Below are 19,064 nucleotides of genomic sequence, written 5' to 3'. Positions count from 1 at the left end.
ACAAAAGACAGGGATCCAGTTTTACTTTGACGACATATGGTTATATGTGAGCTGCTCTTGTAACTGAGAACATCTAAGAGGTGACACCAGGTCTCGACAGAAACAGCGGAAGCTCACTCATCGATGGCGATCTCAGAGGGGATCTCCGACCAGAGCCGGGCATATTTCACAGGAGTGACTTGCTCCTGGGGATCTCGGTCCACGTGCATGTGCAGCATGAGCCGGCAGAAAGACGCCCTCAGGTCATAGGGCAGGTTCTCATCGGACATGCAGCGGAGGATGAGATCCACGTCCAGCTGGCCCGATATTTCATTGATGGCGAGGTACTGGCGGTCCAGACACATCCTGGCAAAAAGGTTCAGCTGATACCTGGAGGAAACAAAAGTTACATCAATTTCCCTCTCCCAGAAGTCCTCCAGAATGAGAGGAAACACCAGCAGAGTAGTCCAAGCAGCCCCAATTTTCAGAGGAGTGACATCTGGTGGTTGGCATCTGGTGGTTGGAACGTCCAGGTCAACACTCCACATGATTCTTATACACCAAATTTCACCTTTTGTATTGTGAGGGTTAAGCTAATGTGTCAACTCAGCCAGGTAATTGTGCCCAGTTGTTTGGTCAAGCAAGCACTGGGCTAACTGTAATACAAGGGCATTTATGGACTCTGGTCACCATTGACTTGCAGTGGTAAATCATAGATAGCTGATTACAGTTACATCAATCAGGGAGATTTGCCATCAGCAGTGAGTGATGCTTTATGCAATCAGTTGAATGCCTTAAAAGGGGAAGTGATTCCAGCATTGAGTGAAAATTTCTCAGCTTGTCTTTGGACAGACAATGTCTCCCAGAACTCGTCAAGAACCTTCACTGGACTTTCATCTGAGCCCCTGGTTTGTAGCCTGTCTGTGGAACCTGGACTTGTGCATCCCCATGGTCTTGTGAGAGCCACTTATAAAATCACATACTATTGACAGATACCTCCTGTTGATTCTGTTTCCCTAGAGAACCCTGAATAACACATGTACCAGGCCAATAAAGGGGCTTTCTCAAGCTTTCCTGGTATATGGGTTGCCAGCCAAAGCCACACGTGTCTGTCTAACTGTGCTGGAGGTACATGTGATGACTCAATCTTGCCTGAATTTATTTATCAAACAATAGGGGGAAAGAATGGTTAGCCCTACGGTGGTGGCCGTTTCCTTTAGTTACATTTTTATATTGCACATTCAAGATCAAGTAAGGCATGTTGAAGATATCGTCAATAATAGAGAATAGAGTCTAATTAGGAAACTAGAAATTATACATTTTATAATAGTTTGGAAATGTATTAATCTAATTACAAATTTTATAATAATTTTAGGATTTATTTTAAGTCTGCCTTAATGCTTAGACACAAGCAAAAAACAGACGCTGCCTGAAAGCAGGGGACTCCTCAAAACATCACGTTTCCTTCCTCATCTAATTACATGTGGTCTTTTGCGAATTTCCAAACCTGACTAGTTCAGACACTTTTTCTTATTCATTCGTGGGAGGAGATTTATCGAACATTAAAAGAGTGAACATACTTCTTTTGAGGGCTAAAAAAGACCCACAGGTTCTATGGTCATGGCAGATGGGGTTCACTGCCATGTCAGTTGGCCCTTCTTTGGAGCTGGTGTTTCTGCGTGATGGAGCTGGACACAGATGGGATCTCTTTTCACAAGACTTTCATGCTACTTTACTGGAATTGTATTTTGGTGCTGGGGTTTAAGATATATCTAGGGGATTTGAATCTCTGGACTGACAATATGATAGCCAGGCCCTGAGCCTCAACAGACTTCAACTCGTACACTCTGATTTACTGGACTTACCCCACTCAGCTAACATGGAGTTGAAGAATGTCAACCACCACACCATGGAGCCTAGAGTGCCTACAACTGAAAGCAGGAGGATTGCATCCAGTATCCATGTGGAATCTAAGCCTCCTCTTGACATAGATATGCAATGGACACAACCAATCCAAGGTCCACAGAGAAAATGTGGCATTGGTGTGGGAAGGGGGCCATGGTGGCTGCTGGGTGCGGGGAATGGGAGGAAGAGATGAGATGTGGAGGCGTTTTCGGGACTTGGAGTTGTCCTGGGTGGTGCTTCACGGACAATTACTGGACATTGTAGATCCTCCCAGGGCCCACTGGATGGAACGTGGGAGAGTATGGGCTATGATGTGGACCAGTGACCATGAGGTGCAGCAATGCCCAGAGATATACTTACCAAATGCAATGGATATGTCATGATGATGGGAGAGAGTGTTGCTGGGGGGGAGTGGTAGGCTGGGGGTGGTGGGGTTGAATGGGACCTCATATTTTTTGAATGTAATATTTTTACAAAATGAATAAAAAATAAATAAATAAAAAATAAGAAAGAGTGAACATACTGGCTATGTGAAATAATAGGAAAGCCATGCACTTCTGAACTGGCAAATACTGGCTTCTGAATTTAAAAGTTTACTTATTACCAATAACCGAGACTTGAAAATATTCTCAACTTACTAAGTATCAATGAAATGCAAATTAAAGCTTGGTTCTATTCCACATTCATAATATTAACAAAAATTCAAATGCATCACAATATTCAGTTAGCAAAGGGATGGGAAAACAAAAGCACTCATCTACTACTGAAGGGAGTGTACCCTGAAACATCCAGTGTAGGACTGCTTAGCAAGTCTTAAAATGTGCACAGCCTTCAAGCCAATATTCCCCCCTCTTACACACATGCATAGAAGACTCTGAGCAGGGATGCTCCCTGACATGAACAACTAATTTGTGGCATACAATGGAATATCAAACAGCAGTGCAATTGTGGTATGTGAATACAGGGGCACACCAGCAGTAAAAGAAATGGATCCACACCTATTAATGTGGGCACATTTTATAAACAACACTGAATAAACAGGGCAAGGGTAAGACACCATTACTTACAGATGCATATAAATAGAGTAAAATAGAGACACACAGAGAGGGTGGGGAAAATATACACCACATGCACCAAAGGGAAGGGGGAGACCAGAACACAGGAAGTAAAAAAGTGCATTTTATTTATTTATTTTTTTAAAGATTTATTTTTTATTTATTTAATTCCCCCCCTCCCCCAGTTGTCTGTTCTCTGTGTCTATTTGCTGCGTCTTGTTTCTTTGTCTGCTTCTATTGTCGTCAACGGCACTGCATGGGAAGTGTGGGCGCATGGGAAGTGTGGGCGGCGCCATTCCTGGGCAGGCTGCACTTTCTTTCGCGCTGGGAGGCTCTCCCCACAGGGCGCACTCCTTGCGCGTGGGGCTCCCCTACGCGGGGGACACCCCTGCGTGGCAGGGCACTCCTTGCGTGCATCAGCACTGCGCATGGCCAGCTCCACACGGGTCAAGGAGGCCCAGGGTTTGAACCGCGGACCTCCCATGTGGTAGACGAACGCCCTAACCACTGGGCCAAGTCCGTTTCCCAAAAAAGTGCATTTTAATGGCAACGTTATATTTTATTTTAAAAAAATACTTGACATACTTCCTACCCTTCCCTTTTCTTTTAAAAATATTTGTCTGGTCTTCTTCTCTTCTTTCCTTCTCCCTTCCATTCCCTTGAGGTGGCAGGGACAGGAAGCCCGAGGGCTGGGGCCGAGGGGACATGGGGCACTGAGGAGGTGGCCAGCAGAGAGGGAGGCTGCTCCATGTGGTGGGAACGGGTGAACGGTACACCTAAGGGATAACGGTCTCCGGGTTCCTCACTGTCAGAGGAGGGAGCTATGGAGGCAGAAAGGGTGAAGGCTGGACTCAACCCTAGGGTTTAGGGACTGAACTTGACATACTGGCGTGAACTCATGTTCTTTATTATAAATTTTCATAGAAAGATATAGAAATAGACGAGTGTGTGTACAAAGAGAAAGAAACGTAGATGGAGACATACACACACAAATTTCCTAACTCTAGCTGCAAAAGCTCTTTGCGGTTGGTGTCCCTGACTCGGTTTTGCAGATAAAGTGAGGCATCAAGAGGTATGCAACTAGATCAAAGTCAAAGAGCTAAGCGATCAGGATTTGAACTCCAGCAGTCTGACCCCAGAGCCTCTTTTTTAAATTTTTTAGGTACCCAGTGCTCAATCACTGAGCCACATCAGCTTTCCTGAGGGGTTTTTTCACTTGTTTTGCTCGTTCATTTTCTTTTTTTCAGGAGGCACCAGGAACGAAACCAGGTACCTCCCGTGTGGGAGGCGAGAGCTCAACTACTTGAGCCACAGTCACTTCCTCCCACATATACACTCTTAACTAGTACAACATATCTGTGCTGTGTTGCTGAAGGATGAACTGTAAATAGGTGCTGCTGCAAGCACTCATTTTGACCTGGTCTTCTTCCCTTCTCCCTTTACTATCTCGGTATTGATGAAATCTCCTTAATTCCTTGTCAGTCTTATCAAATGACACCTTGTGCTTCCAGGGAGCAATCAGCAAGGAGGCAATAACTCCCAACCACCACCCTGGGGCACCATCCCACAGAGCGGCTCCGCTCACCTGTAGTAGCTGAGAACATCTCGGTCTTCCTTCTGCCCTTCTTTGGCATCTTGGGCCAGTTCCCTGACACTCTTACTGCGAATCTCTTTGTTGCTATCCCTCCAAAACAGCCACACCTCTTCCTCATCTTCTCCGGCCTCCAGGGCATTCTCTCCAGTGGAAACGCCTTCAAATTCAAAACGAGAAAGAACCAACCTGGGAAATAGGAGGGAAAATTCACTATTTTTTAAGCCCTTGCCAATCTCTGATCAACTACAGCACTGTACTGAAATCTAGCTTCACCTCTGGCATAAAAGGCACCCAGAACTCATTTTGTTTTGCATTTCTCCCACTGCCAGAGCCACAAAGAACCTTACGTTGGCTTCCTCATGTATTTTAGCGCAGTGGTTCTCAACCAGGGCCATTTGGCTCTCCCATAGCCTATCCCCCACCCCAATCCCAAGGGGACATAAGGCAGTGGCAGGACATTTTTCTTGTCACAATGGAAGGAGAAGAATCCTACTGGAATCTAGTGGGTAGACGCCAGAGATGTCTAAATATCCTATAAGGTACAGAGCAACCGCCCCCCCCCCCCAAACAAGGAATTACCCAGCTCTAAATGTCAGAAGGGCTGAGGTTGAGAAACCTTTCATTAGCCCAAGCCCAAAATTAAGTTATGCACAAAAAACAAAAAGCATGGTTTACCTAGGGCATAATTTAGTATTTTTAACACTGTCCCTATTTTACTGGTCCTATACTTGATAGGAAAACTCTTCTCCCTTGATGAAAATGAATCATGACCAGTACCAAAACACCTGTGGCCCAGTAAGTGCTTTGTGGACAGTGATCATTTTTAAAGCTTGTCGCAACCACGTCTTAATAGCAACACTGAACACCAATCACCTCCTTCAAAACGGTGATCACATCACAAGAATTTTAGAGTCTTAAAATTAAGTGTGTGTAAAATGCTGCCCGGTGAGTGCATTACTTTGAAAGCGGCAGACAAAGCAATTGACACCACTCTGCAGGAGGTCCCACGGAAAGCAAACTTCATAACCCCCTCACCGAGACCTTTCCAGAGGGAAGATCATTTGACTTCCAGCCAACCCTAGCGTTGGCTTTTACTACTCATGTGCACAAGGCATCAGAACCCCTTCCTTATGTTTGTCTTAACACCCTGGGCCCCTACTCACTTGGTCTCGATCAGGATGTCGGCGTTAGCTGGGTTCAGCACGGCTTTACATATCAGCTCCTGCGTCACGGGAATCGATTTGTTCATTGAGACACAGAGGTCAGAGAGGTAATCTAAGAACCTATCAAGGAACAAGAGAGCGGAACACTTCCTTCAGGTACGGCGAAGCCTGGCTCGTGGAGCCTGACCCTCTGACGTGGACGGCTCCGACACACCTTTAACCAAAGACATTTCAAAGATATGCCAGTACCGCCTGGCACCCCCAGAAACCCTGACGCCAGAGAGAAGAAAAAGGCAGAAGAGGGAAGACTGCAGCGACTACAGGAGATGAAGAGAGGTGATGACGAGGCTGCAGAAAAAGAAAATAAAAAGAAGGGAGCAAGATGAGAAAGAAGTTCACACAAGGAAGAAAGGGTGGCGAGGCAGGCAATGGCAGGGTCTGCCTGCCCGACACGGGATCCCAGTTCTGATACTTCGTAGCTGTGTGCTCTGATGCTTACTGTTATTTGGTAAATCACTTAACCTCACTGGGCTTCATTTTTTCCCAAGTACAGAAAAAGATAATGTGATTTAAGAGGGCTGTCCTAAGGACTGCATGAGATGACTCACGTAAAGGGCTTAACTCACTATCAGACATATGCTAAACGGATCAGAAGACATCAGTTATTTTTATGGGGAGTAACAGTAATTTAAAGTAATATTGGGCGGCGAACTTGGCCCAGTGGTTAGGGCATCCGTCTACCACATGGGAGGTGCGTGGTTCAAACCCCGGGCCTCCTTGACCTGTGTGGCGCTGGCCCATGCGCAGTGCTGATGCGCACAAGAAGTGCCCTGCCATGCAGGGGTGTCCCCCGTGTAGGGGAGCCCCACGTGCAAGGAGTGCGCCCCGTAAGGAGAGCCGCCCAGCACAAAAGAAAGTGCAGCCTGCCCAGGAATGGTGCCACACACACGGAGAGCTGATGCAGCTAGATGATGCAAGCAAAAGAAACACAGATTCCCGTGCCGCTGACAACAACAGAAGCGGACAAAGACGACGTAGCAAATAGACAACAGAGAACAGACAACCAGGGTGCGAGGGGGAAGGGGAGAGAAATAAATAAATAAATAAATCTTTTTTTAAAAAGTAATATTAGCTCTCAGTCATGACCATTTGTGATACCCATATTATAAACTGCTTCTCACTTCATTTGAAATGGTGTTTGAAAGAGGAAGTGGGCGGAGCAGGGAGAGGGAGAAGAAAATGATGGAGTGGGAAAGGGGGGAGAGGAGAGGAGGAGGGAAGAGGACGGAGTAAGTGGAGTTCTGTGTGCATGAGATAAAGTCAACAGACTCCACCAATAAATAATAAAAACACTCCAGTAACAGCTAAGTTTGCAAAAAGACTCTCACAGAAGCTATTAGGGAGGCAGGTGTTCTAACTGACCAGGAGGAGGTACTAAAACATGATTGTCTAAGAATAACTGTCATTTACTCTGCATCTACCAAGTGCTAGGCACTCTGGATGCATTTTTTCTCCTTTGACCTTGACAAATATCCATTTAACAGAGGAGGAAATTAAAGCTCAAAAAAGAAGCCCAGGTCACCCACCTGGTACAGGTGAGGTCTCACTACTCATCAAAGGGGCTCTCAAGAATTGCCAGTCCCAAGGAAAGGTGACCCAGGAAAAAGTCCCAGCTGAGTTCCTGCAGCTGAAAGGCACAGAAACCTTCCCCCCATCGATCCTGGCTTGAGCTCACCTGGGCTCCCTGTTCTTCCGCACCAGGCTGACGAACGTGTCGATCTCGGCTGCAGTGATGTGTTTTTCCAGGAGTTTTCGATTATTGTGAAGCAGGGCTGTGATGGTGTCTTCTGCCAGCACATCATAGCCAATCTGCTTCTGCATGAAGCCAAACTGCTTCGCTATATATTCCTTAAGGGAAAGAGAAGAGAGGCCATCAAAAAGGACAAAAGACAACTGTGGTTAAGTTTTAAAAGAAGGAAAGCAGTAGCATTCCATGGTGAGAACTACCACCCATGAGGGAAATTACATTGCAGCATCTTTTCACAACTTACCCCCAAAGCAGCAAAACTCCCTCACCTTCTTTATTGTACCTGCCACACAAATGTAATTAAGCAAAATATTCTGTAATGTATTTACATATGGGTATTTTATTAAGTGCACAGCATAAATTTTTATACAGTGACATTTCTTTAAAGGTCAAAAGCTGTTTTTGAGCTCTGAATTTATTATTAATTCAAGAGGAGTTAACTGTGCCCACTGCTCTAAGCTGCTGAAAAAACACAAATTGAACTTGGGTATTTGCACAGTGTTACCCCATCTCATTTGCTTTATCTGGGGCAAAAATACATTGTAAAGTCAATGGGCAGCGAAAGAAAGTTAGGAATGCCCCAGCCAATCAATCACATTCATGGAAGAGCATATCTTTGGTTTCTACTATCTTTTGGGCTCAGACATCACATTCCATGAAATATTTGTGAATTAAAGGCAGTCTTTTGCAAACAGCTATTTGTTTTGACCCCAGACTATTAGCTTGCCCAAAATTCAAGTGGTCCTTGAAACTTGTTTTAATTGTTTTCCAATATCCCCCAATCCTGAAAACTACTAAGAGCAACGTGTTGGCAGCAGGCCACTTTTGAGCCTGTACTCAGGGGGGACACACGTTTGGGAAATCATCAGCCTTCAGAAATACGCTGCTGCCTGCTAGCAGAGGGTGTACACATAGCTAAACAAAGACGACCAATCCAACAATAGCCAGAGAGGCAGGATGAACTTCTTCATGTATAAGCAAAAGGCCCTGGCACAGACTGCGGGCTGTGAAGGATCCTCATCCCGAGATGGAAGAGACACGGGCAGAATGAAATCTTCTTGGGGCTTTTTGAGTTTGGTATTAAGCACTGGAGGTGGATTTAAAGCAACTGTAGCCTCTGAAGGCAAACTGTCCAGGCTAATGAAATTAAGACCCAGTAACATCATAGATACATGATGCTTCATGTTTGTACCATAAAGGAAAAGACAGAGGTTTAGAAATGCTTGCCAACGAGATTATATTCAATGCATTGTTCAATGTCAATACTACCTTTATAACACAACAGACAACTAACTACATAGAAAAACTTAAATTTAAAGACCAGATAGAGTGACAGTCAAAATCTTAAAAACAAAAGCCGTTTGGACCATAAGGCAGGGACACTTGACATGAAGTGACTGAAGTTTATAACAAGCATCATTTTGTGCATCTGCAGTAGTCTGTGTCATGTAGCGTTTCTCAGCCACGGGACTACTGGCGTTTGGGGCCTGACGGTGCTTTGTTGTGGGGAGCTGCCCTGTGCGTTGTACGATGTTTACTAGCATTCCTGGCCTCTGCTCACAAGACACCAGTACTCCCTCCCTCCCAGGTGGTAATGATCAAAAGTGTCTCCAGACAAACGTCCCCTAAGAAACAAAATCACCCCCCAGTTGAGAACCACTATGACATCATTCTTGGGTTTCCCTAGAATTTCAAAGATGTTTGAGACCTGCCCCCGCACAAGAGGTTAGACTGCTTGTTTCATAGAGAGAAGGCACTGCTTATATAAAGTGCATGTCCTGGCATAGATAATGACTTAGAATGTCATAAAACATGAACCAGAACTAAAAATAAAGAGAAAGTTACCAGCAGGGATAGGGGTTATGGAAGGGTGTAAGAAGGAAAGAGTCTGCTCTATCTTCAAAGTAAATCCGTGGAATCATTTACCTCCCACACCTGAAAGGAATCTGCCATAAACAATGTGATAAATATAATACCAACTTCAAAAAAGGACATCTCATTGAAAGGTGGCTGCAGAAGGGGAATTCTTGGATATTTTTCTTAAGGGCTCTGCAACCTATTCTTCCAGGATTTGCAGATCATATGTCTCCTTCCCCAGAACTAACACAACACTGAACTATTCTCCATCCATTAAATAAACATATACACGACAGCTCAAATTCACAAGAAAAATACATGAACAAGGAGGAAATGGCAGTCGCTTCCCATCGACTCTAATCCCAACCTGGTTCTTCCTGTAGTCTTGCTGTGAGTGTCTCAGGACCCTGTAGCAGAGCCGGCAGATGTGTCGGAAGGGAGCATGTCGCTGGTCCCCCAGCTCCTCCAGCCGCAGCATCGGGCCGTCGCCACAGTCTGTGAATGGGGCCTGTAGCAGCTTGAAGATCTGTTTGTGGAAATCAGGAGCGAAAGCTGCCATCGTCTGAGATTTTAAAGGCTAGTGCTCTGACAACCTCAAGGGCAGCCAAACTGCATAGTCTCAAAAGTCACTCTTAATCCTAATTCACTGATAACCTGAAACGGCAGCCAATCAACAGCACTGGGTACCCAGTGAATTCAGTCCCCCTGGACTTGGCTGGGTCTCAAAGATCTGGTTGTACAGTGCAGCCTTTAGAGCACCGGTTAAGAGCACAGTTTCTAGAATCAGCAGACTGGAGGCTGAAACCACACAGCTCTAGTAGTCCTAACTAGAAAGACCATGGTCAAGATAAACTTTAGTTCTGTAATCAGTAAAATGAAAAGAGTAACACCTAGTTCACAAGGGTGTTAAGAGGATGAAAGGAGATTACAAACATGAGTTGGGTAAGTATGGTCCATGACACAAGTGCTCAATGAAGGTTCCTCCAACAGTTTGGCTCCTCAAGGAATTGCTGTTGTGGAAAGGGCATGGGCATTAAGCAGAGGTATAATGTGGGAGTCATCACAAGGAATCACATAATTTATTTTTCAATTTGAAATCCTTGTTGAAATATGATGGCATGTTAATAAATTTTATGTGTCATAGACCAAGAGGAGAAAGGATTCTCATATCCTAAATTTTTATGGAGAACTGTGGCTCCTGTAACTAAGAAGCTCCTCTTTTGCTTTGGGGGCCAGGAATTTCCAAGCCAAGTTTACGGCCACATTTCCAATAGCTTTCAAGAGTTATATGATATGCATCCATTTCTGTGCACTCAGTCCTCCTCCCTGGATTTGTCACTTTCCTGCCACTAATTTATCTTTACACCAGTTTATTTAAATTTATGCCAAGTAATACCATCTGTAGTATTTTCTGTAAGCAGCTCAGTCCTTAGGGGAAGATTTTGTGGCATTATATAGGGGTCCTATAAGAACTTACATTGGCCTTCTGAGGTTATCAAATACCTAAGTCTTCAGATATAAGAAAGAGCACATTTCACTTAATATTATTTTTGAGAATAAAGTTATCACAAATGAATTCTTCCTGGAGTCCCTAACACATGGACTCCCACATGGCTGATATTCAACAATCACATTAAAAGTCAACTGAACAAGCCAACTGGAAGTATCTATGTCTCTCTATAAGAAGAGTGATTCCACTGACTCCTTATAAAGCCAGCTCCCCAAACTGTCACATCTAACCTACCTGCTTGAGAATATTCTGCTCTCTCATCAGCTTTTGCCGTTCTCTGTTGGGCTTGGAGAAGACCACTTCAAGCACATCTTGACCAGAGTTAGTTCCACCAGTAACAAAGTAAACTAAGTCTTCCAGGAGTTTGGTTACAGACCTTAGGAGGAAACAGGCTATTAGAGATGGGAAGTATTCAACGTTCAAAAGGCTTCAGCCTTGAAGCTTTTCAGGCTTAATAAACCAGTCAAACAGACGTGGACTCATTCTTCCCAATTTTCTTGATATTGACAACTAACCAATTCCCCAAACAAGTAAAATAGAGACAACACACTATTATCTACAAAAGGATTACCAGGTTCACAAAATAGGAGCCATCAATTTTTATCTCAGTGTAAACTCAAACCCTGACATTTAGTAACATAGTTCCAGAGGCAGAGAGACATAGAAATAGTGGGGAGAGGAGGGGGTATCTTTATAACTTGAGAGACTTCCAGAAAGGTGAATGCAAAGGAAAGTATTTCTTGAAAACCACAAATTGAAGCCACCCACAAATGCTAATACTCACTCTGCAAGGGATTTTAAAAATACACAGTGGGTGAAGGCAACTCCAGGTTCAGGCGGGAAGTTCTCACCTTCTCTCATTCTGTGTGATGGTGCCCTTCTCCAGCTTGCCAGCTATGGAGCCCAGCACCTTACTGGCATCATTGGCAAAGTCCAGATCCCGGACCTCAGCAGGAGAAACCGGAACTATGGCAAATGCTTCCTTATCCTCCTTCACGGGAGAGGTGCCAATCTGAAATTCAAGATGCTCTTTGTGGGACAGTCTCTCGGATTGAGAAGGTAATACATTAATCAAAATTCATATTGACAGGGTGTTGAGTAGTCCAAAAAGCATGGGACCACCTTGCAATTAAAATCACCTCAACAAAGAAAAACATCTGGAAGGATGTACTTCTGGCTGTTAGCAGCCACTACCTCTGGAGATGGGTAATGTGGGGAGTGAGGAGGCAGGAAAGGGGCACTACCATCATTTTACAGCTTATTCACTTCAATACGGCTTTAATTTGTTGCAAGGAATAGGCAAGACTCTTGTGATGGAAAAGCATGTTTATAAACATCTATAGAAAAAACAAATATGGCAATGGCATTACTGACTCTAAAATGGAAAGTATTAGAATCTGTCCCACTCTTTCAACTTTTCTATATGCCTGAAAAGGTTCCTGAAAGTAGAAAAAAAAAACTCAATCCCCACCACCACCAGCACTACTGCCACAAACAAAAATGTTATGTGAGAGGACCATTCCATTTTTAAAAAACAAAAAAGCCCTGTGTGTGTGCATGCAGGTTCTATGAGCCTGGGGAAGGTGGGAACGAGAGTTGAATTTCAGGAAGGGATAGTAAAGGGGTTGAGAGAACTTTCAAGAAATAAAAAAAAAGTATATTTTAATACACAGAAATAAAGAAACAGTACAGAATGGAAAAACAACTAGAGATTTGTTATAACTCAGGGCACAAGCAAAACATTCCCCCAGCCAAAATCATCCCTCAGACAGACATGAAATCCAGACAATTGCTCAACCTTTAGGGCAGAAGCTACAGAATGAAACAGAAGGCTCTGGTTATTTCAAAAGCCCTGGGCTTGCTTCATCCAGGTCCCTTGGAATAAATTCTTTCACTGTGCTCAAGTTTGGCTACAACTGCACTTTTGCCAAAGTAACAAAACGTCACAGCCCCATCCTCCCCTCTCTGTCCTTAATGGAGTCCTTTCATTAGGGAGCCAGAGAGCAAGGCAAGCAGCCAAGTTCGGGGACTTACTTTGAGCATCACGGGTTTTTCTTCCTCCTTGTCAATAGGGATATTTGTGCTGTGAACCCAGGTATTAGTACAGAGGTGTCTGAGACGGACATAGGAGTTCCTAAAGAGGGGGAAAAATGTTAAGGACAGGAATATTTAGGGTTTCTCTATAGAAAGGGATACCAAAATGGTTTTCTGCAATACACACCGGCCAATAAAAACTCAACAGCAAATAATATGGGTCCAAGTCACACTCTAATGTACTTTCAATAGAAAATCATTCATAATGACCTGAATGTTACTGTGCTATGCTATATTACTAAATAGAAGATCATAACCTGTGACTAAACATCTCAGCACAAACTTGTTATGAGATAAAACAACAAGAAGTACTTATTGGGTGTGTTTTAGTGCTTATCATGAGATGATAAAGCAACAATTCAAGGTTTTCATACAGTTCAATAAAGCATAAAATGAAATCATAAAATTCCTAGAAGAAAATATGAATGATTTAATAATCTTGTGATAAGGAAAACCTTTGAAACATAACAAAATATAAGATCTCTAAATTTAAAAATAAAGGATGGGTAAATCTTATTATATAGCATAAGGTTTAAATCTTTTGTTCACACACACAAGTCACAAAGTTGAAAGAACAACAACAACTTTGGAAAAGAAATGAGTGAGACATAGCATAAAAAGGTTATTAATCCAGATACATAAAGATCTCTTATAAATCATTAAGAAAAACTTGAATACTGAAATAGAAAATGAGATAAGGACATAAACCAGCAATTTAATAAAAAATAAAAATGGCCAATAAACATGAGAGTCTACATTCAACCTCCTTAGAATACAATTTATATTTATATATCATTCTATAATATCATATTGCAAAGATTTTAAGATTACTACAACTCAGTGTTGACAAGTGCTTCAGAAAATGAGTTCTCTGTGCTGTTCCTGAGTACGTAAACAAGTAAAATTCTGGCACTTTGCATAACATGTAACATTTTTCTATCTTTGGATGTAACAATCCTCTTTTTAGATTTTTCCCTAAAAGATGACAGTAAGTTGCAAAATGTTTCACAAAGATGTTCAAAAAGGATTATTTATAATAATGAAAAACAGTAACAATCTAATGTCCCAGTAAGGGCCTAGTTAATTAAACTATACTACACAAAATAGAATACTACAATGCTGTTTAAAATGATGACAACCTATAGCATCCAATCACAAGGAAATGCGTTCAGAACATATTGTTCAGTAAAAAAAAAAGGTCAAAAATAGTTTATGATCCCATTTATGATAAATTAGACAGTCATCTGCATGTTCAGAGACCTCTGGGAAACTACACAAACCAAAATATTAACAGTAGTTAATCTCTGAAAGCTTGGATTTTAACTGACTTTTACATGTGTCTTTGCTCTCCATGGCTTGTTTTTGGTTTTTATTGGGGGGGGAGGGTTGTTTGTTTTTCAAGTGCTGTGAGGGGTCCCCCAGTTTCTTCTACATGGTATTCTTTTTTTAGGAGGTACCAGGAATTGAACCTAGGACCTCGTACATGGGAAGCAGGTGCTCAACCACTGAGACACATCCACACCCCAATAAGAGCTGGGTTGGTTGCTTGTTCGTTCGTTCTTAGGAGGTACTGGGGGATCAAACTTGGCACCTCATATATGGGAAGCAGATGCTCAACCACTTGAGCTACATCTGCTCCCCCTCTATGGGGTTTTAAAACATGCTTTTGTTATTGTTTCTTCTGATAGTGACCATGTACCATTTTTACAATGCTTTTGAATTTTATTTTTCCTTTAAAGAAGAAGTAGAAATAAACAACATAGCTCTTGCACTTAAGGAACCAACCATACCAAGGATGAGACAAGATGACTGCAGGCCAAGCAATAGTAAACAACAGGAAATGCACAGAACAAAGCACTAAGTTGGGAGGGAATCAAGTTAAGTCAAGAGACAATTGAGGAGGCCTCAGAGAGTCATGACTTGAGTTGGGACTTTAAAGAATGGTGGGACTAGAGCCAAGAGGGGAGCAGGGAAGTCATTTCCACTGAGAGGCATCCTAACACGGGCCAGGATAGGGGAGAGGCAACTTAAACCAGGCTCATCTCTTCTGTGGATCCTCTGCCTTCCTTTGTTCCAATAACCTTACAAGTAAGGCCAAGAGCCGGCAACCACAGAGCTATTCCCTTAAACTGAACTGCAATTGGGTTCTACAGTTCTGGACCTACCTAGGCAATAAGCAGGCAGTCAATGGAAATGGAAAAGGAAGCTTTGAAAACACAGCCTAACTCCCCTCCAACGATACACAAAAGTTAACTAAAAATGGCTCACAGAACTAAATGTGAGAGAAAGCTATTAAACTCTTAGGGAAAAAAAAAAAAACAGACATAAATCTTAATGTTCTTGGATTAGGCAGTGGTTTCTCAGATATGACACAAAAGCACAAGCAACAAAAGAAAAAATAGATAATTGGACTCCAACAAAATTAAAAACTTCTGTGAGCAAGGGATACCACAAAGAAAGTCTGGCAGTTCCTCAAAAAGTTTAACATCAAGCTACCATGCGACCCAGAAATTATACTCCTAGGTCTATGCACGAGAAAAATAAAATCATATGTCCACTTAAAAATGTATATCTGAATGTTCAAAATAGCCAGAAAAGTGGAAACAACCCAAATGCCCATCAACTGATGGGTGGCTAAATAAAATTTAGCATATCCATACAACGGACTATTATTCAGCCATTAGAGTAAATGAAATTACTGATATATGCTACCACACAGATGAACCTTGAAAACATTATCTTAAGTAGAAGGATTTGGACACAAAAGACTACATATTATCAGTCCACTTAAATGCAATGTCCAGAATAGGCAAATTCATAATGACAGAAAGTCAACAGAATTTAATAACCAGTGTTCATTTTACTGCAAGGCAATGACAGGCCTCTTGCATGGAAAGGTTCTCTCCTATATGGGCACTATCTTCCATTTATCACTCCTGAAAGGAGAGTTTAATGGTACCACCACAGGACAACCTCTGACAGCACCCAAGCTGCAATGATCAGTTTCACAGCCTGACTCAGTCCGCACAGGTAAGTGGCAATGATATACACAAGCAATGAAACTCGAGGCAATACTCAGTGACAAGGGCCCTGTACACAATCTGCAAACACACGTTAGGTTTCCACTAGTCAGAGCTGGATTGAAGAGCTGGAAGAATTGCCCAAACAACCTGTCTTAAATATTTAAGATTATACACTTTTCCATGAAACTTGTTGATTTATGATAAATTGCTTAAACTCTCTGAGTCTCTGCTTCCTTTTGTATAAAGAGAGGCAGATAGTAACACCTATCTCATAAGGATTTTGGTGAGAACTACATTAAATTATATGATAGATGTAAAATACTTAGCATTTTGCTGGCATGTAGTCAGCACTCATTAGTAATGGTATTGTTGTTGACTTTGTTAAGAATGAGCTTTTGCTCCCTTTAAAAGACCAGGTATTTCCCCCCAAAAAAGCACTCTTTGGGAATAAAACTAAGAGTTCAATTTAATAAAGTAACCAAAGAAGACTGGTCTAACTTCTCAACAATTTTAATAAAGTTTACTATGCACATAGTAAATTTCAGAAATTCCATTTTCTATAATTTCCTTTCAATTATTTATTTAATTAACCAGAAGTATGCTCCCAGATTTAGGGAAGGATGGATGGAGTTAAAAGGTACTAGAAACATTAAGCCAGCTGAACTTAAAGTTCTGCTTGTTTATCTAGATAGAGCACTTCTTATCCAAGTATTAAGACTTTCTTAATACTTTCTACAAATGAGCCATAAAAAAAAAAATCGGATGCTGCTCCATTGGACAGCCAGCCCAAATCCTTTGCCAAAACTCTTACAAAAGCTTAAAGACAAGGCAATGAAGAAACCCAGCCAGGCCACACACTTCAGCCCCAACTCCCTCAAGATGAACAATTTTTAAATCGTACCTTGGGACCAGGCTATCACCTCCCCGGAGAGTGGTGGGATCCAACTCAAAAATAGAGGAGATATCATTTCCTTCAGGCACGGAGACCAGGGAATACACCATTTTTTCCTGGGCGTTTCGCAGCCTACTTCGCGACGCATCTTGATCGGGGTCCACCTGAGGAGGACAAGTTCACTGGGTCAAGGATATTGTGGGCCAAACCCTTCACGCACTAAAATCACTCCACAATCCACAGGCGCAGAGAAGAAACTATAGCGAAGGTCAGCAGTTGGCAGGAAAGGCACCCCGTTTCAGAACACTCATAAAAGATGACAGCAGGTCACCTGAGCCAAGAATATTTACACTCTACCACCTTGGGTTGCAATGAGTGACGTTTAGACAATGTGGAGTTGTAATGACAGTTTCCACGGAAAAAGAACTGTACGTGGTAAAGACTTTAGTACAGCTACATCCATCTGCAGAAGTCAGGGGAAGAGGAGCTCGGAGAGAAAATCTATCCTGTGGATGTGGTGAAGGGTAGCAGTGTTAATCTCTGGTGATGATTGCTATGAAACAACATCATACAGCTCCTTCCCAGGAGAAAACAAATAAATCAGTACATCTGAAACCTAGTGTTCATAAGCAGCAATCCCAGGGTGACTGGGAAAAATAGCTGAGAAGTCAGACTAGTCCTGGAAAAATGGCCATTATTTATCAAGGAGGGCCGCTCATGACAACTGGGGAAAACTAGTCTTTCCCGCTACATTAGGAATTTGGCTCAGACTGAAGAATATCTCTTGAGAGGAAGATGGATGAACAATGATGAAAACTTTCCTGAGAAAATGTGAAAACATTCTAGGGAAGTATTTTCCAATGGCCCCAAAGCCCATCTGTCTACTAGGAGGATTTAAGCAGAGCACTGAGACTAGCACCTAGTCTGATACACTTTGCCAGGTCTCTCTCAGTCCTGCAATTCCACGTGACATTATCTTTAATACACAAAATCCTTGCAACATGACAACATCCACCTGCCTCAATTGGAAAAGCCACATTTTTTTTGGTCGGTAATTTGCTGTTCTTAGGCTGAGGTACTGCCTCCTTTCCAAAAGGAGAGGAAGAACTCACTAGAAAGACAAAGGAATCGAAATAAAGGAAATCAAATCATCTAGGCAAAGGAGAGAGAGCAAATCTGATACAGACGATGGTCTACTTTATCAGTTCATCAGTAGCCCTAATTTTGTCAGTAAAAAAAAGAAAAAAGATCCATTGTACCCCCAAACCTCGCTCCTCCGTCCCTCACACACTCTCCTCTAGTAACTTGTAGCTCTACCTAAACCAACACAGACCTTACAGTCTATCTACACTAAACTAAGATAACACCTCAGTTTGGGAGAAAGAATTCTGAATAGAATTTGTTCTCTCCTAATTACTGTTACCTGGCAAAGCATTCTACATACCAATTTAAAAAAAACAAAAACCCTAACCCAATTAAGATAGGAGACCCAGGGTTTAGCTGTAGCTAGAACTTCAGAGACCCGCAGGAAATCTAGAGAAAAATTAAAACTGCACTGAGTCAGCTACGAGACTAAGAGCAGTCTTCACATTCCTGCAGTGTGCAGTCTGCGTTTGCCACCTAGCGGGAAGAAAGGCACATGTGCCAAAGTCCGGCCAAGAAGAAAGCCGTGGGTTTCCCCTGTGCTCTCTCCAGCGTCGAACAAGGTTGGTGGGTGACGACGGGTTCAGGATGGCCACAGCAAAGGCGAACGAGGCCCAGGCAAAAGCTGCAAGTCCTGGATGCCAAGCCTCGGGAGTATAAGACCATCGAGAGGGAGAGGATGCTTCCTCTGCCAAACTTCCCCAACTCTGGCTTTTCCACCCAAGTTTCAAGCCAAAAAGAGGGTGGAGGAAGCAGAACCTGTCCAATACGACACGGCTGGCTGGCCTCATGGCTGTGGGATAAACCACTCCTTCTCTGCACACAAACCAGCACACAAGCAAGATTTGGAGCAGCCAGGCAAGGCACCCAAGCCTGCTGGCACAGAGAAGCACGAAGAAGGAGAAAGACTGCTGAGCCCCAAGGGACTCTGAAATGGGGGACAAGCCGGGACTCCCTCAACGTCTACGTCTTCATCTGTCAGAGGAAGAGCATGAAATTTGCCCTCACTCCTTTCATGGAGCTGCTGTGCAGCACAGGTGAA

At 42.9% G+C, this 19,064-nt stretch overlaps 1 protein-coding gene across 1 annotated transcript in view; it reads right to left on the bottom strand.

Moving 5' to 3' along the window:
• ITPR1 (inositol 1,4,5-trisphosphate receptor type 1) overlaps positions 1 to 19,064 on the bottom strand; it is a 347,955-nt gene that overhangs the window by 166,722 nt on the left and 162,169 nt on the right. Inside the window, exons 13-21 of the mRNA XM_058288936.2 lie at positions 16,889 to 17,043; positions 12,905 to 13,004; positions 11,722 to 11,882; positions 11,105 to 11,246; positions 9,728 to 9,886; positions 7,432 to 7,604; positions 5,697 to 5,816; positions 4,525 to 4,719; positions 118 to 369 (exon numbers count right to left, since the gene is read on the bottom strand). Of these exons, the coding sequence (XP_058144919.1) occupies positions 118 to 369; positions 4,525 to 4,719; positions 5,697 to 5,816; positions 7,432 to 7,604; positions 9,728 to 9,886; positions 11,105 to 11,246; positions 11,722 to 11,882; positions 12,905 to 13,004; positions 16,889 to 17,043 (1,457 nt within the window). The remainder of the gene's footprint in view (positions 1 to 117; positions 370 to 4,524; positions 4,720 to 5,696; positions 5,817 to 7,431; positions 7,605 to 9,727; positions 9,887 to 11,104; positions 11,247 to 11,721; positions 11,883 to 12,904; positions 13,005 to 16,888; positions 17,044 to 19,064) is intronic.

This window comes from Dasypus novemcinctus, chromosome 26 (assembly GCF_030445035.2).
Source record: "Dasypus novemcinctus isolate mDasNov1 chromosome 26, mDasNov1.1.hap2, whole genome shotgun sequence".
Lineage (NCBI taxonomy): Eukaryota > Metazoa > Chordata > Mammalia > Cingulata > Dasypodidae > Dasypus > Dasypus novemcinctus.
This window is presented reverse-complemented; position numbering and strand designations above follow the sequence as displayed.